Source organism: Osmerus eperlanus, chromosome 1 (genome assembly GCF_963692335.1).
Source record: "Osmerus eperlanus chromosome 1, fOsmEpe2.1, whole genome shotgun sequence".
Lineage (NCBI taxonomy): Eukaryota > Metazoa > Chordata > Actinopteri > Osmeriformes > Osmeridae > Osmerus > Osmerus eperlanus.
In genome coordinates this window covers 24,513,921-24,540,089 of record NC_085018.1, presented here as the reverse complement: position 1 = coordinate 24,540,089, position 26,169 = coordinate 24,513,921, and the positions used below count along the sequence as shown (strand labels likewise).

The 26,169-nt window shown below is 47.5% G+C and overlaps 3 protein-coding genes across 5 annotated transcripts; all 3 read left to right on the top strand.

Moving 5' to 3' along the window:
• The first annotated feature begins 183 nt into the window (after positions 1–183).
• Positions 184–6,077, top strand: lmod1b (leiomodin 1b (smooth muscle)). Its single transcript, XM_062472212.1, has 4 exons — positions 184–882; positions 3,013–4,320; positions 4,814–5,323; positions 5,773–6,077. The coding sequence occupies exons 1-4, from the start codon at positions 601–603 to the stop codon at positions 5,797–5,799; spliced, it is 2,127 nt and encodes a 708-aa protein (XP_062328196.1). The 5' UTR covers positions 184–600; the 3' UTR covers positions 5,800–6,077.
• A 3,287-nt stretch (positions 6,078–9,364) lies between these two features.
• timm17a (translocase of inner mitochondrial membrane 17 homolog A (yeast)) lies at positions 9,365–13,334 on the top strand. Its single transcript, XM_062472207.1, has 6 exons — positions 9,365–9,478; positions 10,445–10,544; positions 10,751–10,814; positions 10,919–11,047; positions 11,638–11,748; positions 12,463–13,334. Exons 1-6 carry the CDS (start codon positions 9,453–9,455, stop codon positions 12,531–12,533), a joined length of 501 nt encoding a protein of 166 aa, XP_062328191.1. The 5' UTR covers positions 9,365–9,452; the 3' UTR covers positions 12,534–13,334.
• Positions 13,335–14,544: 1,210 nt separating this feature from the next.
• LOC134028549 (ras-related protein Rap-1A-like) lies at positions 14,545–25,675 on the top strand. Of its 3 annotated transcripts, none has more exons than XM_062472174.1 (8): positions 14,545–14,690; positions 18,973–19,061; positions 20,240–20,308; positions 20,604–20,660; positions 20,965–21,105; positions 23,389–23,532; positions 25,211–25,359; positions 25,539–25,675. In XM_062472174.1, the coding sequence occupies exons 2-7, from the start codon at positions 19,005–19,007 to the stop codon at positions 25,298–25,300; spliced, it is 558 nt and encodes a 185-aa protein (XP_062328158.1). In that variant the 5' UTR covers positions 14,545–14,690; positions 18,973–19,004; the 3' UTR covers positions 25,301–25,359; positions 25,539–25,675. The 3 variants fall into 3 exon arrangements, with proteins under 3 accessions (XP_062328158.1, XP_062328169.1, XP_062328178.1); XM_062472185.1 differs by lacking the exon at positions 14,545–14,690 and adding an exon at positions 14,808–14,958; XM_062472194.1 differs by lacking the exon at positions 14,545–14,690 and adding an exon at positions 17,212–17,314.
• Positions 25,676–26,169: the final 494 nt, after the last annotated feature.

Sequence of the window (26,169 nt, the reverse complement as noted above, 5' to 3'; positions counted from 1 at the left end):
TTAAGATGTTTTTCACCAGACCAGCAAAAGATAAAAGCATATAATTCCACAGTTAATTCGACATATAAAAGTTTTCAAAGTTAGCTTTCAGCAAAGTTCAAATACATAATTCTTTTTTTGCATTAACTTAAAGAAATAACCGTGAACGTGATAAAAGGAACTGAGAGAGTGTACTTTGGCATTTTGTAAACCTCAGCCCATCCCATTGCCTTGAAAGGACTGTGTACACTGGACTAAATATGGACATGCAGTTTCTAAAGATTTCGAAGAATGCCCTTGCCTCACAAGACGCCTGGGATGAGAGGCAGAGACACTCGCTCCCCGCTGGTGCCCCGTACTGCAAGCCAGGCTCCTCTACCATCTCTGCGTCAGGGCTGAAGCTTCTGGCGGGGTTTCGGAGAGCATCTTCTGGGAATAAACCCCCCGAGGGACACGGAATAAGGTCAATCTGAGGAGAGGTGGCACTCAGACAAAAAGAGAAGAAGAAAATAATAATATTTTGAAAAATAAATCATTTGACAATTACAAAAAACGAATCTGGGTCTGGTTTTCGAGAGGCTTCACATGTTCGAGGCGTGAGTGTCTCCGTCAGGAATCGGGATGTCTCGGAGGAAGGTGCGTGGGCTGACCCGGACCGGGCGTCAGGTGAGCGAGGACCCCGACCTGGACAACCTGCTGTCCAACCTGTCCCCGGAGGAGATGGAGGAACTGGAGAAGGAGGTGATGACCGTCCCGGACATAGACCCTGGTGAGGGCCGGCTCCTGGTCCTGGGAGCGGAGGCGCATGAGAAGGCACCTCCAGCCGCCAACAACATCCAGGATGCTAGCAGCAGCAGAGAGCGGGAGATCAAGAGACCGAGCCAGAGAGAAAGTTGTTCTGAGGTACGATGATCGAGTCCCAGAAATACCTCTAACGTCACTCTTTTGTTTCTTCCGTGAGTCACCCGTTCGCGTCTTTGATGAAGCGTTTTCTAAAGAGGAACTAACTGTCAGTCTCAGTGGGGTCCCTGAGTTAATCAGTTACCTACCTGTGCTTGCTTCTGGTGTTGTAATGTGCTTGTTTTTAGGGATGTTTCCCTGACGGAGGTTTCATAGCGACAGGTTTAAAGTGTCTTTCTCACGTCTAGCCTCCCCATTTGATGTGCCTGTCGAGTAACACGGCGGCCATAAGGGTCAACACAACACAAATACTGCTTGACAAACATGAATGTGGTCCATCTTGGTATTGTTGAAGCGTTATTAACTGTATCAGTGCAGTTAATAACGCTTGTCCCCCCCAGGACATTCCTACAGACGATTCATTTCCTCATACCTCTCCACCTCACAAACCGAGGAAAGCTTTTTTTTTATATATATATACACATACACAGCCCTGTACATTACGCAATTCACATCTTACTTTTACTGTACGGCCCGCCCTGGTCGATGAAAGGCTATCCAGCCATCCAGAGAGTGTGCAGTTGTCCATGTTCATAGGAAGCCACTTCACATGATCGAGACTAGGCCCTGTGGAGTCTTAATCCTGGCCTGATGGAATTCTTTGGTTGATTGCTTCTTCACTCGCTGCCTTTTAAGGCCACGTCTGCCAGGGCCTCCTCCGTACACGGTGAAACAGATGGGGGATTACAAATCAAACACTTAGCAGCACTGCTTATGTATTTCTGGCCTATAAAATGGTCTCCCCTGTGCTTCAATGCTCTGTGTAAACACACAGTATCTAATGTCAAGTTTATATTTACATGCTTGTGTGTTCGATGGATGTGGTCGGTGCAGCAGGAGGGATAGAGTGTTTTCCTTAACTGAAACGATCTATAAAGCTTCAAAACAAAGTCATTACTATGCTCTGCACCAAAAATATATAATATGCAAGCATGTTATGTTATACATGTTATTATATACCACATTGTAGGTATTCTCTTAGTTTCCTGAGCATGAGGTAGTGAGGACTTCATGTTAGATGTTCTAAGTTGCTCTACAGTGTGAGGTAGTGAGGACTTCATGTTAGATGTTCTAAGTTGCTCTACAGTGTGAGGCAGTGAGGACTTCATGTTAGATGTTCTAAGTTGCTCTACAGTGTGAGGCAGTGAGGACTTCATGTTAGATGTTTTAAGTTGCTCTACAGTGTGAGGCAGTGAGGACTTCATGTTAGATGTTCTAAGTTGCTCTACAGTGTGAGGCAGTGAGGACTTCATGTTAGATGTTTTAAGTTGCTCTACAGTGTGAGGCAGTGAGGACTTCATGTTAGATGTTCTAAGTTGCTCTACAGTGTGAGGCAGTGAGGACTTCATGTTAGATGTTTTAAGTTGCTCTACAGCGTGAGGCAGTGAGGACTTCATGTTAGATGTTTTAAGTTGCTCTACAGCGTGAGGCAGTGAGGACTTCATGTTAGATGTTCTAAGTTGCTCTACAGCGTGAGGCAGTGAGGACTTCATGTTAGATGTTCTAAGTTGCTCTACAGCGTGAGGCAGTGAGGACTTCATGTTAGATGTTCTAAGTTGCTCTACAGTGTGAGGCAGTGAGGACTTCATGTTAGATGTTCTAAGTTGCTCTACAGCGTGAGGCAGTGAGGACTTCATGTTAGATGTTCTAAGTTGCTCTACAGTGTGAGGCAGTGAGGACTTCATGTTAGATGTTTTAAGTTGCTCTACAGCGTGAGGCAGTGAGGACTTCATGTTAGATGTTTTAAGTTGCTCTACAGCGTGAGGCAGTGAGGACTTCATGTTAGATGTTTTAAGTTGCTCTACAGCGTGAGGCAGTGAGGACTTCATGTTAGATGTTTTAAGTTGCTCTACAGCGTGAGGCAGTGAGGACTTCATGTTAGATGTTTTAAGTTGCTCTACAGCGTGAGGCAGTGAGGACTTCATGTTAGATGTTTTAAGTTGCTCTACAGCGTGAGGCAGTGAGGACTTCATGTTAGATGTTCTAAGTTGCTCTACAGCGTGAGGCAGTGAGAGTTCAGGCTTGACGTGCACAGTGCCATGACTCTGACGCTACACGTCCGTCCTCCTGCAGGAACCAAAGAAGGAGAGCCGCAAGCAGGAGTATCTGAGGAAGATGGGCCTCAGTCAGGAGGGTCGGGACGGCCCCATGCAGAGACAGGCCAGCGTCTCCAGCGACCAGGACACCCGGCCGGGGGGAAGAACGAGCGACAGATCAGACGGTGTTAAGGAGGAGAGGCCCGGGGTCTCCAGCAGCCACAGAAGATCAGACATCAGAGTGCCAGCGGAGACGACAGACAAACAGGAGGACGTCAAGATGAAGGAGAGGAGAGAGAACAGGGAGAGCATGAACAGTAAGACCAAAGACATGATCTCCAAGTTGCAGGGGAAAAACGACGAGGCGAGAGAGAAGGAGAGGAAGGAGGAGAGCAGGAGGAGGGATGACAGCAAAACCAAGGAGCTCATCTCCAAACTCCAACAGAGCAAGGATGGGAAGAAAGACAGAAAAGAAGACCTTAAGACCAAAGGACTTGTGTCCAAGATGCTGGAAAGACAAAGCCAGGTGGAGGAGTGCAAAGCAGAGAACAAGAAGACGAAGGAGGAGGAGAAGGACCAGACGGACGAACAATTGCAGAGACAGACGGCTCTCGAGAAAGGTAAGAGCGACGTGCAGGTGGATAAGAAATGCAGCAAGGAGAGAGAGAAGGAGGAAGGGGAAAAGGAGAAGGAGAAAGGGAAGGAGGAAGAGAAGGAGGAAGATAAGGAGAAAGGGAAGGAGAGAGAAAATGACGAGGAGAGCAAAAAGAAGGTTAAGGATACTGAACTGAAGCAGGGGAGGAAGAGGGTGCAGGAGAAAGATCCAGAAGAGAGGAAGACAAACGAGCAGAGCAGAGGAACAGGCCAGAAGGCCGGTCCTGGGTCAGCCATGGAGGAGGAAGGCCAGAACTGTGTGGATAACAAGAACTCCAACAGCAAAACCAAAGAAGAAGACGAGGACGAGGAGGACTCCAGCATGTTCGACGAGCTCATGGAGCAAGTCCGCAACAACGACCCCTCGGTGTCGGAGATCAACGTCAACAACTCCGAAGTCATCAAGACCCAAACGCTCATCCAGTTCGCGGAGGCCTTGCACGGCAACACCCACATCAAGGCGTTCGCTTTGGCCAACTGCCGCGCCGACGACCACGTAGCCTACGCCATCGCGGGCGCCCTGCGCACCAACAAGACCCTTACGAGCATCAACCTGGACTCCAACCATCTCACTGGCAAGGGCATCATCGCTCTGATCCACGCCCTGCAGCACAACGATACGCTGACGGAGCTGCGGTTCCACAACCAGAGGCACATCTGCGGGGGGAAGACCGAGATGGAGATGACAAAGGTGACCCTCGTTATTTACATTTACATTTAGTCATTTAGCAGACGCTCTTATCCAGAGCGACTTACAGTAAGTACAGGGACATTCCCCCCGAAGCAAGTAGAGTGAAGTGCCTTGCCCAAGGACACAACGTCATTTTGCACGGCCGGGAATTGAACCAACAACCTTCTGATTAATAGTCCGACTCCCTAACCGCTCAGCCATCTAGCCCCACTTTATTGTCGTTCAGTTCTGAGCTCTCAGTGGTTATGCTTGCCTTAGGTTATTCTTAGTTGTTAGGTCGAGTATCATTCATTGTTTCATCTTTTTTTATTGCATATATTGTAGGTTTAACCTAAGGTTTAGATTGGAACGCTACAGTAAGACCATGGATTTAGAGGTTGCAGGTTCAAATCCCCCTATGTATGTTATTTTTGTTAAAAGCGTCACTTTATTATTATTATTGTTGTTATTATTATTAGTATAGTTTTTATTGTTATTATGACTTTGAAACAAGGTGCTGAAGGAAAACACCACCCTGCTGAAGCTGGGCTATCAGTTTGAGCTGGCCGGCCCTCGCATGACCATGACCAACATCCTGAGCCGGAACATGGACCGTCAGCGCCAGCGCCGCCTGCAGGAGCAGAAGCTAGCCCAGGCCAACGGGGACAAGAAGGGCACGTTGGAGGTCCCCAAAACAGGTGGAGCAGGCTCTCTCAGGGGCTCCCCCATGCCCTCCCCCAAACCCTCGCCTCTGGCCTCCCCCATGCCGTCGCCCAAACTGACCCCCAAGAGGACCAGTAGAGGAAGGGGGCCCCCACCCCCGCCCCCGCCCCCTGGGGGGGGGCCCCCGCCGCCACCCCCACCCCCTGCCCCCCTGCTGGACATGGATTCCCTGAAGAACTCCCTGACCCCCGTGTCCCAGAGGAGGGTGGAGGGGAAGGCAGGGGGCGCAGCTGGGGGGAGGAACTCCAGGGACCAGCTGCTAGCCTCCATCAGGGACAGCACGAAGATGAAACTCAAAAAGGTGAGTTTTAACTTTGGATTTTTACCTATTTCATATTATTCACATTTCACATTTTACATATGGATGTAGTCAGTTGAGTTGAGCTGAATAAAATACTATAGAATTGAATTGAATGTAGTTGAACTGATTGGATTATTTTGTGAACAGTAGGTATATCTGAGTAGGTAGGCTTTCCACATGGTTACGCACAACTAGTTTAGTCCTCTAATATATGGAAGATTATGTTTATTGATATACACTCCCTACAGAAGATTATGTGTTTTAACATACACTCACATATATAGAAGTTTATGTTTGTATATATACACTCCAACATATAGAAGGTTGTGTTTATTAATATACACTCCCTATAGAAGATTATGTTTGTATATACACACTCCCACATAGAAGATTATGTTTGTTTACATATTTGCACATCTCCAGAGACTCTTCCTTTCTCTCCCCCGTAGGTCGCTGTGCCGAAGCTACTGCAGTAACCCTCTGGTGGCCCGCGAGGAAGAGGAGGAAGAGGAGGAAGAGGAGGAGGGGGTCGGACATCTCACAGGTGTTGAGGAGGATCAAAGCCCTGGACATCCCACACACACACACACACACAGTCTAACTGTAACTACTGTGCTAGGAGGAGAGGGAGGCTGCAGAGTGAAACGAGAGATTCCCAGAGGAACCCCTAGCCCCCGGTCTCCTCTCCTCGCCCTCCTCTCCTCTCCCTCTTCTCCTCGCCCTCCTCTCCCTCCTCTACTCGCCCTCCTCGCCCTCCTCGCCCTCCCCTCCTCTCCCTCCTCTCCTCGCCCTCCTCTCTCTCCTCTCCTCGCCCTCCTCTCTCTCCTCGCCCTCCCCTCCTCTCCTTCCTCTCCTCGCCCTCCTCTCTCTCCTCGCCCTCCTCTCCCTTCTCGCCTCGCCCTCCTCTCCTCGCCCTCCTCTCCCTCCTCTCCTCGCCCTCCTCTCCCTCCTCTCCTCGCCCTCCTCTCTCTCCTCTCCTCGCCCTCCTCTCTCTCCTCGCACTCCTCTCCTCTCTCCCCTCTCCCTCCTCTCTCTCCTCTCCTCGCCCTCCTCTCCTCAGCCTCCTCACCCTCCTCTCCCTCCTCTCCTCTTCCTCCTCTCCTCGCCCTCCTCTGTCTCCTCTCCTCACCCTCCTCTCCTCGCCCTCCTCTCCTCGCCCTCCTCTCCTCGCCCTCTACACTTGACCAAAGGCACACAGGGAGGAGGGGCAGGTCCTGGGGTCTGTAGCAAGTCTCTGCTTGTCTGTCTTTAGTCCATATTGATGCTTCGCCTGTCATTTGCACTAGATTTCTACAAGGCTGTCCATATGGTATGTTGGCAAGTGTATGTAGGTATTATGTAAGTGTGGGAGTGCGTGGAAGCAAATTCAGAAAGTAGCTCTTTGTAACAGAGAAAAAAAGTATGTAAAACGATATGATCAGTAATGCAGTATTGAACAATGCAATTCGACATCTTATTTATTTTCTGTGAAGAAGGAATCCGCTTCACGCTGGTCACTTGGAGTTTTGTCCTTGTACAGAATTCTCTTTGACATAATATCAGGGATTAAAATTTGGTTTTGACTTAATCAATCAACAACAACAAAATAATAAGGATGGAGGGAAGTGGTTTGTAACTAAGTGTGTTATTGCCAAATCTCAACTGACATCTCAGGCAAGGTTTACCACATAAAGAGCAACCTAGAATCCCAGTCTTTATAAACAGGCTCAGAGAGAATGCTAATCCAGGCCTACCAGGCAGCAGGGGCGGTTCTAGGGGGGGGGGGGCAGGGGGGGCCAGTGCCCCCGTGACAACAAGCTTGGACCCCCTTGTGTCCCCCTTAAATGTTGAGTCTGAATCGTTGTACACATGGTCTTTTGCCTGTTCGTGCCTTTAATGCAGTGACAAAAACGACATGACAACATTCATGTTTAATGTAACTGGCCCCTGTAGCAGTACAACTGGCCCCAGCTTGGCCCTCCTAGTTGAAAGGGTCTCGAACCACCATTGCCAGGCAGTAATGGCTTCATGAGGCCTGTTTAGATGTGATTTACTATAATATGCTGGGTGGTCCATTGCAATGTTCAATGGTAGCCTACAGCATCATGTCAAACTTTATGGCTTATCCCTACAGGAGATCCCAGACTTTTTATTAACAACCTTGTCATCCTACAAATACATATAATTTCTGAACTCTGAATATCTTAATGTGATCAGCTATATTCTACAAGTGGCCCTCTGCTTTAAAGTGACTATAAATTGATGCGTATCGTTGGTTTCTGTTGAATAACACAAGGCTTTTATACAAAGCCTGTATACGTTTTTATAAAGATATTTGACTGGTATGTTTGCAATGGCATATGTAATATGATCGTATTGATTATATTTGTTGAAATGTATTAGTTGAATTGTTAAATATAATGCAAGAATAAAGGGAAATCTACTTTATCTAACTGTAATTTCCATAACTTTTATTCAAGTTCAAACTAAAATATGCTTTGAGTTGTAATTCCTCAGACATGGTATGAAACTATATCTGTAGAGAATGTTCTTTGCTTGTTTGGATTGTTTAGAAACTGCTGTGAGACGTCAACAGGAGCATAGGATACTGACTCATCGAGGCCAACAGAGAGATCAACAGCAGCGTGACAAATTATATACATCTTTTCAAATGCGAAGGCAAGATGCATCTTTCTGGACCTCAGGGGAAAATACAAAAACATGAAATTTAATGCTAAAACCTATCAAATATGACAGCCTACATAATACTTAAATAGATGTTCACTATTTTGAAACCAATGAAGAAGCTAGTTAACCCTAACCCTAGATACAGGGTTAATGTTTATAGGGTTAGGGTTACAGCTGACCTTAACCCTAATCCTACAAGAAGGATATAGTGAGGTATGGTAGCAGGGTTAGGGTTAAGTTTAGGGTCCCAGATAACTCTAACCCTAACCCCAAAAACACCCTGTTTCAGGGTTAGGGTTAGGCTAGGTCAGGGTCACAGTCGGCAAGGTCAGCAGAATGATGTTACTGTGGAATCGCCTGTGCCATAGAGGATCAGAGAGGATGAACAGCTAGTTGATAAGTAGTAAACAGCTGATTGATGGCTGGTTAATAGGTTATTGCTTGCTAGTTGCTAAGTAATCGATCTGGTTTGTCTCAGCATAGTGATCAGCCCCAGGTAACTAGGCTGGCTGTCTAATCCCAGCAGTCACTCTGATAATAACGTATAGTGTATGCAAAGACCATTGTTATAAGTATCCACAGTTGGGGACACAAAATAAGCTAATTTGCAACAAATGAAACAGTGTTGTCTCTCGAGAGTGAGTGCGAGTTTAAGAGGTTTGCTTTTAGGAGGCCAAGCTTCAGAGTGCAACCGGAGATGAGAGTGGTGTGTGTTTACGTAACGTTGTTGAACTAAGATACATCTTGTTCAAGGCTTTTGAAAAGCGTTGGAGACTTCGGGGGAAAGAGTGGTTACTAACAGCCAGGGTCGTTTATGTTTTCTTCTGCTCAGCCTCGGACTCTGCATCTACAAAATGCCTATATTTGGTCATTTCTCAATGAAGACTTGCACTGCAATTCATTCCTTTCCTGTTCCTAATAATGGGAAGGGTGCCAGGAGTCTGTCTGGCTCTGACCAAGAACTCAGGACGATCTTTAGACGGAGAGCGAGAGAGAGCGAGAGAGAGAGGGAGAAAGAGAGAGAGAGAGAGAGAGAGAGAGAGAGAGAGAGAGAGAGAGAGAGAGAGAGAGAGAGAGAGATGAAGAGAGAGGGGGTGGGTGGGAGTGGTAGGGGTAGGGATTGATTATAATTTTTATCACTTTATTTTTTGTTTTCTTTTCTAAACACGTGGAGAAATTGTACTTCTCAAAACCTCACACATTTCCATTTCAAGTAAATGTTTACATACGTTTCATTGTCTTATTTTCCGAAAGCTTTAGTTACCTTCTGTGTTTTTGTGATATATAGTTGATCGCACAGATGGATTTGTTGAGGTGTAAAAAAAATAAAAAAATAAAAAGGTTTCATAATCTTTATTTATTTTATTCTCACATAGGAAACGCTTTGGATGTCAAACGTCATCACGTAAAGTGTTGCTCAAGCATGTTACGTCAGGGGAAGAAGGAACAGTGAGAGAACAAAATGGAGGAATATGCCAGGGAACCATGGTAAGCCTTAACAAATATTGTATTCAACAATCAAGTCAGTTAAAGGAGTTAAACACGATTCACAATGCTGTAGAATTGATTCGATGTTTTTTCCCAACCAACATCGTTATCATGCTGTCCCTCGTCCTGACAGATCGTTTTAGCTAGCTAGCCGGCTAGCTTTAAAGCTAACTCGTCCTGGCTGCCAAGCTAGCATGCCTGCTACTAGCAGCAGCGTGTGCCTGCTGTACCCGGCCCAGAGATGCCCTTCGTTGCTAGCTCACGCTGCTAGCTAGTGACCTTGTTAAGCAATCGTCTATGCTTTTTAGGACGTGAATGTTTTTATTACAGACATGTTTACTCACGGACAATAGTTTTAAGTTAGACTACACTTTCCTACGTTTAATAAATTATACCAGTCGGCCAGAAGTATCGATTTTGTTGCAAGAAGCCATCGAGCGAGTTATACTTCTAGAAGGCTCTTGTCTGACTCATCTGACTCTTGTTCCCATAATGTTGGATTTGATAGCTAGCCACGCTGTCTCAAATGTTTCGTTGTCTAGCTGTTTATGGCCACAGGCAGTTTTCACCAGTTGCTTACTATCTTATGGTCACAAGCGCCTGCCTAAACATCCAATTTGGCTAATGTTAGCTTAGCATACCTGATTATTAGCTGTCATCAGTCAGTCCTTCACTTAATTTGGATAAACAGAGATAACAAGCCAGGTGGTCTGTGGAAGAGTTTCTCAAACTCAGTCAGATAAGATCTACATGGTTGACATGTTCTTATGACCATGTTTAAATGCACACAAAGTATCTATAATCATAAGACTAGTTATATTGTATACAACGAAATTATACGTCATTTCTACCAACTTGTGACTTGTAAACAGAAGCATATATATATAAAATAAAAAAAATCAATACCAGTGATTGTTATTGAACTGCAGGAAATGTAAACATTTTATCTGAACTTGATTTAATTAGCCCATGGAGGATAGTGGATGACTGTGGGGGCGCTTTCACTATGGGCGCCATCGGAGGAGGCATCTTCCAGGCAGTGAAAGGATTCAGAAATTCACCGGCAGTAAGTCAAGCAACACCGCTAATGCGCCATGCTCCAGTCGGCCTGAAACAATGTTCTTACCCGATGAAATCATCCTGTATTTCCTCTCCACCGCTCACAAATGTCATGACTGTTGATTAGCGTCCTGGCGTGTGGTACAGAGCGCCAGAGAGACATGCAGGGATTGGGGACTGTAGCCTACCCTCTAACCCTCTCTCCTCTTTCAGGGGATGAACCACAGATTGAAAGGTAGCATGACGGCCATCAAAACCAGAGCCCCACAGTTAGGAGGTAAGCAGATTACACGCTTAATAATGTGATCGTCTTGGTATGGAATCAGAAGGCTGTTGTTGCTAGGTAGCTGTATGTGATGTGTTGCGGTGTTTGTGTGGCAGGCAGCTTTGCAGTATGGGGCGGGCTGTTCTCCATGATCGACTGTGGCCTGGTGAAGGTGAGAGGGAAGGAGGATCCTTGGAACTCCATCACCAGTGGGGCCATGACTGGAGCTATCCTGGCAGCCAGGAGTGAGTACTGGATCCCTGACTGGCAGGAGCCTGCTGGGGAGGATGGGTCTTCTCTCTCTCTGTGGCTTTGTCAGCCTCTCACACACTGTCTCTCTCTCTCTTACCATGTCTCTCTTAACTTCTCTCACTTTGTTTCTTATGCTGTCTGTCTTACTCAGAACCCCCCCCCCCTCTCTCTGTATCACTATGTCTCACTCTCTGTCTCTCTCTGTATCACTCTTTTTGCCTCACTCACTCTCTGTATCACTTTTTCTCTTGTCGCTCTCTGTATCACACTTTCTGCCTGTCTCTCCCCCTCTCTGTGACTCTCACTGTTTCTCTGATCTGAATCAGTGTCTATACTAGTCTGTTTATCAGTAGACTGGTGGTAATATAACATAAACACAGTGATCACCTGTCTGTCAACACTCTTATTTGAGCTGTGACCAGTGAGTTTGTAATGGCATCACTGATCCTCTATTTACTCGTGTTCTACTCTACTTTCAAAGTACATTTAATACTGTCTTCACATAAGTTAATCTACTGTGTTTCTTCTTCTGCTGTCAGTTCATGCTGTACTCATGTTGTGATGTCTTCTTCTGTCCCGGCAGACGGCCCAGTGGCCATGGTGGGCTCTGCAGCGATGGGAGGCATACTGCTGGCTTTGATAGAAGGTGCCGGCATCCTGCTCACAAGATTCGCTTCATCGCAGTTTCCTACTGGTACGTGTGTCCCCCTGGTGCAGCTCTGTGCTAGGGCCACTTGATCTGTGTCCCCCTGGTGAAGCTCTGTGCTGAGGCCTCTTGATCTGTGTCCCCCTGGTGCAGCTCTGTGCTGGGGCCTCTTGATCTGAGTTGTCATAGATGCCAATGGCTTCAGCTTGGTCCCTGATAGCTGCACTACCATATAATAATGATAATCATTACCATGATGATAATTTGGGATTCTAACTACAGCCCGGCCGATATATTGGCGGGCCGATATTATCGGCGGGCCGATATTATCGGCTCTGGATAAGAACTTCTGCTGAAAGTGACTAAATGTAAACTAAAAATAACTACTGTTAGGGAAATCAGTTTGTTTTGTTATGCGGTTCTGGATTTTTAAAATAACCAAAAATATCGTCCGATATCGGAAGATTGGATTTTTAAATCACAAAATATTTGTATCGGTATCGGCCTTAAAAATTCTTTATCGGTCAGGCTCTAATTCTAACCTGGGATCAGGCTGGTGGGGGGCAGTGGGGTTCTTTGTGAGACATAGGGTTACACGGTATGCTTGTGTGAGTGCTCATTTTAAACGCCTGAAGCCTTGTATTTGCTAATTAATACTATGGAGAGACAGAGACTGATCACAACTGTGTCGGAGCACTGGAAGGATTTATGGCTGACCAGTGCGATAAACATGTTTCAACTCCTCCCTCCCCTTCCTTCCAGGGCCCCAGTTTGCTGAGGAACCCGCCCCCATGCCAGCCCCATCCTTCGGAGACTACCGGCAGTACCAGTGAGAGGACTCTCTCGTCCACTAGGCCTTTTGAATTCCTTGCAGAAGTTACACTGGGGAAAGGGACAAGAGAACTACACAACAAGCAGCTGCAGTTGCTCCTAACGTCATGGACTGAACTAGAGGGCAGAGCAACTTTGTTTCCCCCACGCCAGAACCATATGCTGAGTTGCCTTTTTGCCATCATCAACCTGTCAGTTACATCTAGTTGACCCCTAATTGGTTAGAAAGAGATCAGATCACAATATTGTCATTTGTTGGCTTGTGGAGTTGTGTATGTATGTGTGGAGTGTCTATGATCATACATACACACTCGAGTTGAACTGCAGGATAGACAATTAAATTGAGGCAAAAGTTGATTCAAGCATACAACACCCATCTGATGTATCATTTGTCTTTGTGTATATACAGTAAAAGGCTTTTCGCATGTATACACTATGTATTGCTTATTTGCCTTAATATTTACGGTAAAATCTGCTTGTGCTGGCCATTTTGTAAATTACAGTAAAACTGGCTGGCATTTTTATGATCCATTTTATTTAATGGTTTCAAAGGTGAAAGAAAATATTAAATGCTGTCCCTACAATATTTAGTTTTATAGTGGGTTATTTATTTGGTATTGTTGGCTGGGTAAACTGGATGTGTTTGATGAAGAAGAAAATTGGTATTGGCAAATAATTTGAATGAAGTGGAAAGTAGCGATCTTTTGCTCGAACCTCAACAGCTGTTTTGCAAGGGATTGATATACATTATAATCTGTATAACAGATTGGATTATATAAGAATAAAACAATGTCCCATGTTTATATTGAAGTTCTTGTTTGGAATTAGATGTTAGATTGTATGTTTCATTAATCGATTAATGTAACGCATCTTTAACTCACGTCAATCACTGTAGGAACAGACCAGGGACGTGCACAGGTATGAGCTGTTGTTTTTTCATGTTAGAGGAATAGCCCCTCCAAATGTCTGTGCACGTCCCTGCTATAACTAATCCTGATCTTGGTTCTGCTATACCTCACCTCAACGTAACCATGTCGTTGGCTTATGGTTAAGGTCAGCCGTTTTCCCAAACCTAATGTTTAAATTTAGGGTTAGGTTAGATTTAGGGATAGGGTTATGGCTATAACAGACGGCTTGTGTCCACTAAGGGGCGCCGCTCACCTGATAACTACCCTGAAAGACTTCTCTTAATTGACTCCGGTTTTTTGTTGTGAGTAATTAACTGCGGTTGTAGGTGTTGAGCCGTCAGCGTAACTTTTATAGACTTCTTGGAGGAACACAAACACCTGTTTGTAGGTCTATAATAAACCACTTATGCCTCGTTAGTGGTATGCTGTGTGTGAAAATGTTCCGAAATTGCTCGTCATGATTTAATCGCTTGAAAATCATTAATAGTGTAGTCGTCTGAATGCTATCCACTTTTAAAAGGACAACCTTGACTGCAGTGATTCTGTCTTCGTTCATAAAAGTCGACTCTGTATAAGGGGCCAGAAATGTTAAAAAAGAATGGGTAGGCTTACTCTTGACATAACCTAGCTGTAATCAATAGGATATCTTTGCTAGCTCACATTTATAATATTAATTCGATCTTTTAATATTAAATGCTAGGCTAAAGAATATGTATTAGTTTTAGAATTTATATACTGCAAGGCCTATTACTAAGTAAGAGTAAGAGTTTGTGGTAAGAGATAACATTCAACGTCTAAGAGCAATATTTGCAGCAGCAACACACCCGTAGTGCCGTAGGCGTTGTCCATCAGGTGAACTGATAAGTTTTAAAATGGTGGACACCTTTATCATTTGCCGTGAACTTTGAAACATTCACTGAAATGTTTATTAATAGGCTACCTACACCTACCAGAGCTGTTGTCACCGTTGCTGTAATGAGGAACCAATACGTGTGTTATAAGTCCTTTCACACGTAATACTAATAAGTGAACTAAGTAGGCTAATCTGTGAATGAACTCAACCTTATCAGTTCCCTTTTTAATTTATTCGCGTTTTAATTATTTTTGTCCCTGTACAATGATAAAACGCCAAATGTGTCTGTGCCCTTTTAAGAATAAGAAAAAGTTGGAGGTGACGTCTACAGCGCACCGTGTACCCGGGGTGGGGGGGTGAATTGACACTGGCGGAGTGTGGAGTGAGAGCGACAAACGGTGAGTAGAAATGGCAAGCAAGTAAACTTAATTTGTCTTAAAAAAAAAAAAAAGAGTCGCCTGCGATAAAATGAACAGAGAAGCGTATTGGTATTACCTTGGAAGAAATGCAGTATGTGTGATGGTTTGTTTGACCAGTTTATAAAGGAATGCGTTCCTAGTAAGCGTTTGAAGCACTGTGTGTGTATGTGTGTATGCACTCCCATTTTTAGTCAAGGCCAGACGGAAGGGCAGGCTAATGCTTTAGCAAATTTAGAACGACTGGCAGGTAAGTCCGTTTTCTAAATGTACCCTTGTGTTGCCAATAGCAAAATAACTGATGTTACTGTCTGGTCAGAAATGTATGTTGCTGCCTGTTACAATCGTACATGGAAGCGCAAGAATGTGTCGGCTTCGTAGCTTGTGAAGTGTTTGGGCTCCGTGTAATTGTTGGGAAATAAGTTCCATGCCATGAAACGATGAAATCATACAAATGAAATGGTTCTGTGGAGCTTATATCCAAGAAGACCTTTAAAAACATACGAACCTTCATTTACGTTCCAGTATTATTTCATTTTTGTTCATAAAAGGTAATTTCCCTTCACATTTTTGGCTAGGTCGCTAACTAGGTAGCTACTAGCTAACTTGGGTTGCTAACTATAACTTAATGTAGCACTAGCTTACATGCTAGCTAGCCAGCTAATTAAACTATTAGGGTATCCACTGAGGTTATCTTGCTATCCTTATTAGCTAGCCAACTACTTTGTCTTAGCTAGCTATACAATACAATGTTTTGAGTGGAATATGCTTTTTATTATATTAGCTACGTTTTTAGTTTTTTTTTTTAATAAGGGGGGGGGGGGGGGGTGGCGGAGGTAGTTTGGGCGAGGCGAGATTGCTAGCGTGCTAGCAAAGATCAATTAATTAGCCTTGCTAGTCTACATGACCAGAAGTGGCCTGGTACTGTCTGTAGCTAGCTAGCACTGATGTTATTCCTGAGCATCAAGCTTGTAGTTAGGTAGCTAAGAAGTTACAATAATATTTATTTTGCTGCCTAGCCAGCCTACACTACTTGGCTAGGCAGTCGTTTCGATCGATTAGCCTAGCTTCGAGTGCTGTTTCGTTGTTCAATGTTGTGGTTGTGGTGATTGGGTCAGTTGCTTCGTGGCTATGTAGCCTAGAGCTATTCAAACCAGGTGTAGCCAGCGTTTTAGACATATAACGTTACTTAATCAGGGTAACAGTTCAGGTTTCTACTGTACGGATGGAGTGTTGCTCATCTGAATTTAGTCGGTGCTAGCTTTTTCACTAGATAACAGGACAGTCACTTCAAAGAAAGGTTAAACTAGTGTCACGCCAGCAAGTTTTTAATAATTGTTATGGTTGTAGGTGTAACGGCTTCCACTTTCCACCCCTGTCTGAGGCCCATGTTATATCCATGTGTCCAAAATATCTTTTCATGGTGATGAGATGTAGGCAAACTCAGATATTATAATCCACTACCCTTCACAGCAAGCATGCGGTCTGGGATCTTTTTTTAGGCATACTTTTCCGTCATACCAGCCTGATTATTGGTAGTCAGGAAAGAGGAAGCGATTACATCTTTTTCTGACAGTTGGGAATCTTTTCCTCTCTTCTAACTGGTGTCGTTAGCATCTTTCTCAACTAGTTTCAGTAGTCGTGTCTATAGGTCATCATACAACCTAATTTACAGTTTTAGTGCTGCAAATTGGCGCTCTTTGGACACCTGAATCAAGATTTGTGTACAATTGTAGGCCCTACTAATAAGTTGATAGATTTTGAATAAACAGTCCTGAGCAAGAGTGTTGTCAGTGATATAAACAGCTAAAATGAATAGTCTGCGAACCAGATAGATATGCAGTAATACAAAAATAGTGCTAATAATTAGATCATATTTAGATGCTGACTTGTAGTCTTTATAGATTTGATAGAATCCTTCACCTGGTTTTCAACTGTGTAATTACTCTGAAAGACTTCCTGAAAGATATTTGATTGAGTGACACTGTGGGACACTACACGAGACCAGTGTTGAACCACACATCCTGCTTGGGTGAGCAAGTATCAATTTGACTCGCCCCAAATGTTCACTGGTTTCACACCCTTTTCTCAAAACCTAGACTGCAGGCGGTTTGGTGAAGAAAGTGGAATGCCCCTCGTTTTGTATGACTCGTAAGGGAAATGGAGAGGATGGCATAAGTACTGCCTGCTTGACAAGGCTGTGGCTTCCTGCTGGCAACACTGAGCCAGGGAGATAGGCAGCCTGTCACTCAAAGCTTTGCTGACTCAGGCCGGGTGATGGCTGAGTGATGATGACTGTCCCTGGATGGAGACCAGAGCATATCATCCGTATCGGCTCTGTATTAAACCCTATCTACGTAGTCTTGATGGTGAGGTTGACCCCGGTTGTTGGGTCGTTTGTCTCTCTCTCTCTCTCGCTCGCTCGCTCGCTTGTTCTTTCTCGCTGTGTCTCCTCCTCTCTTTCTCCCTCCCTCTTTCCCTCTCCTGTCTCTCCTCAGTGCTGCTTAGTTTGTGTCTTGGCCGGGGTCTGGGCTGTGTGGCTTCTTTTGCGGTCCTCTCCTGCTTCTCTCCTGCCTTACATGGAGACATACCTCCGTCCTTAGTGGGTGAGTGATGTCATAATGGCAGGCCCGTTTGCGATGCGTGTCTCCTTATTTGTTGGCAGGATTGAGAGTGATGGGGGGTGTTTAAGGCTAGTTTGTTTTGTCAGGAAAGACACTGTTGTTAAATGGGTGGCGGAGCCAGAGCCAGCAAGTTTCTTAGATTCCCCCCCCCCCCCCTCAAACAGATGTCCTTACATGGCTGTGTGTGTGTGTGAGAAGTGTGCGTGTGTGAGGAGCGTGTGTGTGTGTGTGTGTAGATCTCATCGCTCGTTAACTTTTTTCCATTGCTGGCGTGCCCTGTGATGGGTCCTCTCCATGGGCCTTCTGGGATGGGAGGGGCTTCAGGTCAGCTATAGATCTGGACGTCGACATCAGATAGACATGTGCAGGAAAGGTCAGCTTGTGATCTGTGACCATGGGGGATCCGACCCAACCAGCGATGTTCTGCATCGTGTTGGCCCAGCCTGTGACCTGGGGCTTCACTTCTAGAGAGCTCCAGGCACAGATGGAGATAAATCATAGTTCTGGGACATTTTAATATTTGGAGCAGAGCATTATTTCAAGAACAAGTTGTTTTTTTTAACCGATGTAGGGACCTGTGGGTCTTGATATGGGGACTTGGGGTCTGGTGTCAGGGCTGGTGTTGACCTCAGACAGACCTCCAGACTGCTCTGTGCATGAGAACCTCTCATCTTAGCTGATGTAGCACTGTACCAGTCAAGTTGAGCTGCCTCATACCCAGAAAACTACCCCTCCTCCTCCTCTATACCCAGATAGCTTCCCCTCCTCCACCCTAACTCTCCTGATGCACAGACAAGGTTAATTTCAGTGCACAGCTATCACACCTGTAACTAGAGCTATGTTGGTCAACTGGACCACATCATACATCACAAAACACCCTTGTTTGTGCTGTGCATCGGTTAGAGTTGGGGGTTGTGGTGGTCAAGCCAATTTCATTTCTTCTAGGGCTTCTCCCAAACCAGATCTCAAACCAGATCTCACTGCATTAACCCTTGTGTTATCTTCGGGTCATTCTGACCCATCAGTCATTGTGACCCACCGTCGTATTGCGACAAATTTACTGCATACAAAAACAAAGTGAAGCATTTTCTTTTAACCGTTGGGCTGTCTCAGACCCCCACATTGCAAAGGTTAAAAGAAAATTATTTTTATTTGTTTTTGTATTGTGTAAAATTGGGTAAACACAACGATGGTTCGTTATGAACCTTTTGGTCATGTGACCCGAAGGCAGCACAAGGGTTAAACTGGAGCCTAGTTTTCACATTCAGCAGCGTTGCAGAGTGGTTCTGACATGGTGTTCTGTGTGCAGGACGCCAGAGGGATGGTGTCATGGCACAAGCAGCCAAAAACCATGCATCTCCATTGTAACCGCACAGCTGGTTCGTGTTTAGAGAGAGGGGTCGTGCACCCCTCACCTGCCCCACCCTGGAGCTTCAGGCCTGGGTGTTCACTATCGGGCTGCTCCCTGTCCGGGGGAAGGACATGGAGCCTGGCTCGCTACGATCCTGAAAGTTCTCACAGGAGTCTGAAGAAAACAAAACAATGAGCTTATTTTGTCTCTCCTTTTACTTCCTTTCTCCTTCTCTCCTGTTAACGCTCTGTCTCGCTCTCTCCACCTCTCCTCCTGTTTCTGGGTGCAGACTGTTGGGCTGTCCGGTGAAGAAATTCCGCCATGCGTGAATACAAGCTCGTAGTGCTCGGCTCGGGAGGCGTGGGCAAGTCAGCCCTGGTGAGTGTCCCTCCTCCTCCTCTCCTTCCTCCTCTTCCTCTCATTCCTCTTCTCCTTCCTCCTCTTCCTCTCATTCCTCCTCTCCTTCTTCCTCTTCTCCTTCCTCCTCTTCCTCTCATTCCTCCTCTCCTTCCTCCTCCTCTCCTCTTCCTCTCATTCCTCCTCTTCCTCTCCTTCCTCCTCTCCTTTCTCCTCCTCTCTTTCCTCCTCCTCTTTCCTCCTCTTCCTCTCCTTCCTCCTCTTCCTCTCCTTCCTCCTCTTCCTCTCCTTCCTCCTCTCTTTCCTCCTTTCCTTCCTCCTCTCATTCCTTCCTCCTCTCATTCCTCCTCTTCTTCCTCCTTTCATTCCTCCTCCTCTCTTTCCTCTTCCTCACTTCCTCTCCCTCCTTCATCTTCACCTGTTTCAAGTTTTTATTGTCAGGTGCACAGAACAACACAAGGTCAGACTGGGCACTGAAATTCTTGGAACAAGACAACGCAAGCAACCTGGCATAACATAACATATAAGTACTAAGAACATAGATTACATCTATGATAAGCTAAAATATAATATAAATAAAATAATAATAAATATACAAAATAGTATGCAATATACTATATAATAGACCTCTAATACACATAATGACCTATACTAACCTTATAGACCAAACTAACCTAAGACAAGACCTATAGTAACCTAAGACAAGTGGGGTAAGTTAGTGCAATAATGAACTGAAAGTGACAGTGTGTAAAGTGACCAGTGAGAAATGTATCAGTGTCTATTCAGAAGCCTGATGGCCCTCGGATAGAAACTACACTCTTCTATCCAAATGACTAAATGTACTAAACGAGGGTTATCCGATGTCTTCTTGTTATCTTATCATTATTTATACTTTATTCATTTAGCAGACACTTTTCTCCAAAGCGACATAAGTGCATGTAGAATGTACAGCAGAAGACCTAGCATCAGTTCCACGGTGTTTCCGTGGCATCACCACTTACTACATATAACATGTATTCATTTACAAGCAACGTACAAACAGTTCTTCCTCAGCAACACCAGAACATTCTCTAGCTTCTCATAATAAGCCCTGTTTGCCTACGTCATGAGACGTTCCTCTGAGATGGTCCACCTGGTTATTTCCTGAGTATATGTGCTGTTCTGACCCGGTGGTACTGTTTTTCTCTCCCTCCCCCCAGACAGTTCAGTTCGTCCAGGGAATCTTCGTGGAAAAATACGACCCCACAATAGAGGATTCGTACAGAAAGGTGGGTGTTCCCTGGTGAGGAGAGCTGGCCTTCCGTACTGAGCAAGGGAACAACAGCTGCTCTGGTTCCTCATTCCCTCTGTCGCTCTCGCTCGTTCGCTCTCTCTCTCTGTATGTGATTTCTCTCACCACTCATCTCTCGCTGTCTCAGTTTCTTTCTTACTCTCCCTACTTACTATTTTATTCCGTCTCCTCCCCTCTCTTCCCTCCCCCTTTTCCTCCCTCATCTCTCCTCCCTCCTCTATCCCCCTCTCCTCTCTGTGGTTCTAACACCCTGTCATGTCTCTCTCCTGCAGCAAGTGGAGGTAGATGGTCAGCAGTGTATGCTGGAGATTCTGGACACGGCAGGCACAGTAAGTCCCTCTGCTCGTCTCCTTACACTCCCAGACACTCCAGCCTGCCGTGTTCTGTCTGAGTGGAGTTTACTGGTGACTCATGTCAAGTCTGGTCGCCAACAGGATTTCACAACCCAGTCATAACATCATGAGAATACAGTCAGATTAGGATTGAGTCAGAATGTAATCTAACAGATTAATCTGACCTTTTGAGCGTGAGGATGTATCCACTGGAGTAGCCCTCCTCAGAGCCAGGGCAGAGTTCATGCTGTGTGTGTGTGTGTGTGTGTGTCTGCGTGTGTGTGTGTTCCCCCCCCTCCAGGAGCAGTTCACAGCGATGAGAGACCTGTACATGAAGAACGGTCAGGGCTTCGCTCTGGTCTACTCCATCACGGCTCAGTCCACCTTCAACGATCTGCAGGACCTCCGAGAGCAGATCCTCCGAGTCAAGGACACAGAGGACGTGAGTAGACCAACTCAGCCGAGCACAGATCACCCTCTCATGATCAGACACCTTCAGCCGAGCACAGATCACCCTCTCATGATCAGACACCTTCAGCCAAGCACAGATCACCCTCTCATGATCAGACACCTTCCCTCCTCATCCCTGTCTTCCTTCTCGTCCCTTTCTCACTCTCTCGCTCCTCTTAATCTCCTCCTGCTCCATCTCTCCTCCTCCCCCTCTTCCCTCCTCCTCCTTCTCCCCCTCCATCATCTCTCCTCCTCCTCCCTCTTCCCTCCTCCTCCTTCATCTCTCCCCCTCCCTCCTCCTCCTTCTTCATCTCTCCCCCTCCCTCCTCCTCCTCCATCATCTCTCCCCCTCCCTCCCTCCCTCCTCCTCCATCATCTCTCCTCCTCCCTCCTCCTCCCTGTCCTGAGTGAACTCGTAGTCCCCGGCAGTAAGGACCATGCCCTTTTTTGGTGATCTCTGGAGAGAAAGTTAGTGTAACTCCTCCCTCTAGCCTCTCTCTCTCCCTCCCCCCCCTCTCTCGCCAGCTCTTCTTAGTTCTGACCCAGCAGCCTCTCCCTATGTGAGGGCGGGGCTAAGCTGTCTGTCTGACTGCCAATAGGTTCTTTGGACTTTGTTTTCATTGGCCTTTCAGTGTCTGTCACTCTGTCCCCTCACTGGCCAGTCCCATTGTGTGTGTGTGTGTGTGGTTAGTCTGACATTGTGTGTGTGTGTGTGTGTGTGTGAGGGGGTAGTCTGGCAGTGTGTGAGGGGGGTAGTCTGGCAGTGTGTGTGTGTGTGTGTGTGAGGGGGGTAGTCTGGCAGTGTGTGTGTGTGGTTTGGCACAGTGAATGTGGTTGATTGGACAGTCAGGGATGATCTGCAGTGAAAGTCCAAGCTCATCAGAAACCCTTCTCTCTCTCTCTCTCTCTCGCTCTCTCGCTCTCTCGCGCTCGCTCACTCGCTCGCTCGCTCTCGCCTTCAGCCGTCAACAAGCAGCTCTCTGGAGCTCAACATGCATGGGCCGCCCTGCGGGGCACCCTGTGCTAGCACAACAGACAAGGAACAAAATTCAGTTCACAGAGCCATGTTGGAAAGCTGTGAGAGAAGCAGCAGCTTTCACCATGGCCTGGAAAGCGTTTAGACCGCACAAAAACATGTTTGGATCCAACTATACTAACTAACCAGTCTGAACTATAACCAACTTAAAACCTCAAAAGAAGACAAGTTGGGCTGTGTGTGTGTGTGTGTGTGGGGGGGGGGGGCAACTGTCTCTTCCAGTGATGCAGTTCCTCCTCACTCACGGTATGATGTGACCACCAGGGCCAGCTTCTTGGTGACGCCTGCTGTGATCCCCCTCACCCTAACCCCGGGGCTCTGGCTGGACCCCCCCCCCAGGAAATACTTTATGTCTGGTTATCAGGGAAAGTGGAACGCAAGAGTTAGATGTTGTAGATTAATCTACTGGATGGGGGTTTGATGGTGTAGGAATGCCACGCACCATTTACATGGAGGGAGGGAGAGAGGGAGGGAGAGAGAGGGAGGGAGGAGGGGGGGGTGGATGGAGGGGAGATATGGCTTTCATCACTCCATCCATCCCTCCAACTATACCTCCATGCCTCCGTCCTTGAGGTGTGTGGAGATCAAACCCGCAGTGTGGAGCTCTGTGGAGCTCGACCAAACATCTCAGCTTCCTGTCGTCTTCACCGCAGCCCCTGCCCCCCCAACCCCCACCCCACCCCAGCCATAAAAAGTGGTTTTCCAACCTCAACAGGACTGACTGGGCAGAAAGTCTGTCAGAGTTAGATATGATGTGGTGATGCTGAGACACACGCTTTTCTCTCTTGTCTACAACACACACACACACGCAACTCCCTCTCTCCCTTCCCCCTGTCTCTCTCCCTCTACTTCCCTCTCTCCTCCCCCTCCCCTCTCTCTCTCTCTCGTCTTAAACACACACTCTCATGGCTCTGTTCTCGCTGGCTCAGTGCGCCCTCCAGTCATCTCCCCGCCCGTTCTCTTTCTCTCCACTTCTTCTTTCGCTTTCCTTCTCTCTCTCTTTCTCTCTCCAGCCATCTGGGGGGTCAGATGGCTGAGTGGTTAGGGAATCGGGCTATTAATCAGAAGGTTGCTGGTTCGATTCCCGACCGTGCAAAATGACGTTGTGTGCTTGGGCAAGGCACTTCACCCTACTTGCCTCGGGGGGGAATGTCCCTGTACTTACTGTAAGTCGGTCTGGATAAGAGCGTCTGCTAAATGACTAAATGTCTCCACCCCCCCCCCCCCACCCCCCCCCAGGTGCCGATGATCCTGGTGGGGAACAAGTGTGACCTGGAGGAGGAGCGCGTGGTGGGGATGGAGCAGGGCCAGAACCTGGCCCGCCAGTGGAACCACTGTGCCTTTCTAGAGTCCTCGGCCAAGTCCAAGATCAACGTGCTCGACGTGAGTACCGAAGAGTCACTCCTCCTCACCCCTCTCTCCTCACCCCTCTCTCCTCACCCCTCTCTCCTCACCCCTCTCTCCTCACCCCTCTCTCCTCACCCCTCTCTCCTCACCCCTCTCTCCTCACCCCTCTCTCCTCACCCCTCTCTCCTCACCCCTCTCTCCTCAGCCCTCTCTCCTCACCCCTCTCTCCTCAGCCCTCTCTCCTCAGCCCTCTCTCCTCACCCCTCTCTCCTCACCCCTCTCTCCTCACCCCTCTCTCCTCACCCCTCTCTCCTCACCCCTCTCTCCTCAGCCCTCTCTCCTCACCCCTCTCTCCTCACCCCTCTCTCCTCACCCCTCTCTCCTCACCCCTCTCTCCTCACCCCTCTCTCCTCACCCCTCTCTCCTCACCCCTCTCTCCTCACCCCTCTCTCCTCAGCCCTCTCTCCTCAGCCCTCTCTCCTCACCCCTCTCTCCTCACCCCTCTCTCCTCACCCCTCTCTCCTCACCCCTCTCTCCTCACCCCTCTCTCCTCACTCCTCTCTCCTCAGCCCTCTCTCCTCAGCCCTCTCTCCTCAGCCCTCTCTCCTCAGCCCTCTCTCCTCACCCCTCTCTCCTCACCCCTCTCTCCTCACCCCTCTCTCCTCACCCCTCTCTCCTCACCCCTCTCTCCTCACCCCTCTCTCCTCACCCCTCTCTCCTCACCTCTCACCCCTCTCCTCACCCCTCTCCTCACCCTTCTCCTCACCCCTCTCCTCACCCCTCTCTCCTCACCCCTCTCTCCTCACCCCTCTCTCCTCACCCCTCTCTCCTCACCCCTCTCTCCTCAGCCCTCTCTCCTCAGCCCTCTCTCCTCAGCCCTCTCTCCTCACCCCTCTCTCCTCACCCCTCTCTCCTCACCCCTCTCTCCTCACTCCTCTCTCCTCAGCCCTCTCTCCTCAGCCCTCTCTCCTCAGCCCTCTCTCCTCACCCCTCTCTCCTCACCCCTCTCTCCTCACCCCTCTCTCCTCACCCCTCTCTCCTCACCCCTCTCTCCTCACCCCTCTCTCCTCACCCCTCTCCTCACCCTTCTCCTCACCCCTCTCCTCACCCCTCTCTCCTCACCCCTCTCCTCACTCCTCACCCCTCTCCTCACCCCTCTCCCCTCTCCTCACCCCTCTCCCCTCTCCTCACCCCTCTCCCCTCTCCTCACCCCTCTCCTCACCCCTCACCCCTCTCCTCACCCCTCTCTCCTCACCCCTCTCCTCACCCCTCTCTCCTCACCCCTCTCCTCACCCCTCTCTCCTCACCCCTCTCTTCACCCCTCTCTCCTCACCCCTCTCTCCTCACCCCTCTCTCCTCACCCCTCCTCTCTCCTCATCCCTCTCCTCACCCCTCCTCTCTCCTCTCTCCTCACTCCTCTCCTCACCCCTCCTCTCTCCTCTCTCCTCACTCCTCTCTCCTCACCCCTCCTCACTCCTCTCTCCTCACTCCTCTCTCCTCCCACGAGTCTCTGAATACTCTGAATGGCAGGTGTGTGAGTTACTACTCGTCAGATTGTGGAAGATTGTGGAGGTTGAGGGATGTGAAGCCTCAAAATGTTTTACTGCTGTCCCGCTTTTTTTAAAGTAGAGAGTCAATCTTGCGTCTGTGTTGAGTGTCTGTAACAGTTGTGCTGGCCAGGTCAGCTCATCCATCTGCTGTCTCTGCATTGTAGATCTTCTATGACCTGGTCAGACAGATCAATAGGAAAACACCTGTGGAAAAGAAAAAGGCTAAAAAGAAATCGAATTGTGTCGTCCTCTAAGCCCCCCCCCCCCTCCGCCCCCCCCCCCTCCCCTCCCTGCCGCAGCAGCTCTGAGCCAGGTGAGTGTGTGTGTGTGTGTGTGTGTGTGGGGGGGGGGGGAGGGGAGGGGGGAGTGATTTGTGTGTGTGTGTTTGCACCGGCAAGCCACAAGAGAGCAGTATACATCTAATCATAGTTCAGCAGGAATGTAGCTGAACTCATTTGGTTTCCCTGTTATCTCGCTCGCTCTCTCTCTCAGAATGCTGTAATGAAGAACTGTTGCTCTGATTGGACCGTGCCAGCATTCCGATGTCCCCGCCCCCCTCCCCCAGCAGCAACCATTAACAGTGAAATGGATGATCCGATTGGCTACCATCAAGATCAGCATGTCCAGTGAGAAGACTCGTATCTTCCTTCTCTTTGGACTTCGAGTTAACCCCTCCCCCCAGGGGACTGTCCCCTCCCACCGAGGGGACTGTCCCCCCCCTCCCTCCCCTCCACCAAGAACTCTGTCTCATCATCTGTCAGAGTGCTCCTTTTGAAAGTAATCGAAAAACACAACAAAAACAATTTAAGAAAGGATCTTAAAAAAATCCAAAAAAGGTTTAAAAAAAACAAAAAACAAAACCACAGTATTTTCCATCTTTGCCATCTAGCGTATATGAAGACGAGAGGCTACTTTAGTTGTATGATTCTACATGTCTCCAACCAAGCATGGCCACAGCAGTTATTGAGCGTAGATGTTTCAAGTGAAATCGTGTGGAAGTAAGCGCTGTTTTTAAAAGCCCTTCACTAGTGGAAACACCAGTCATGTCTGTGGTGGTAGATCAAGGTCCTTGTGTATTTTTGTTTTCCCAATGTTCATGGACCTTACTCTCCTGTAAGTTTCT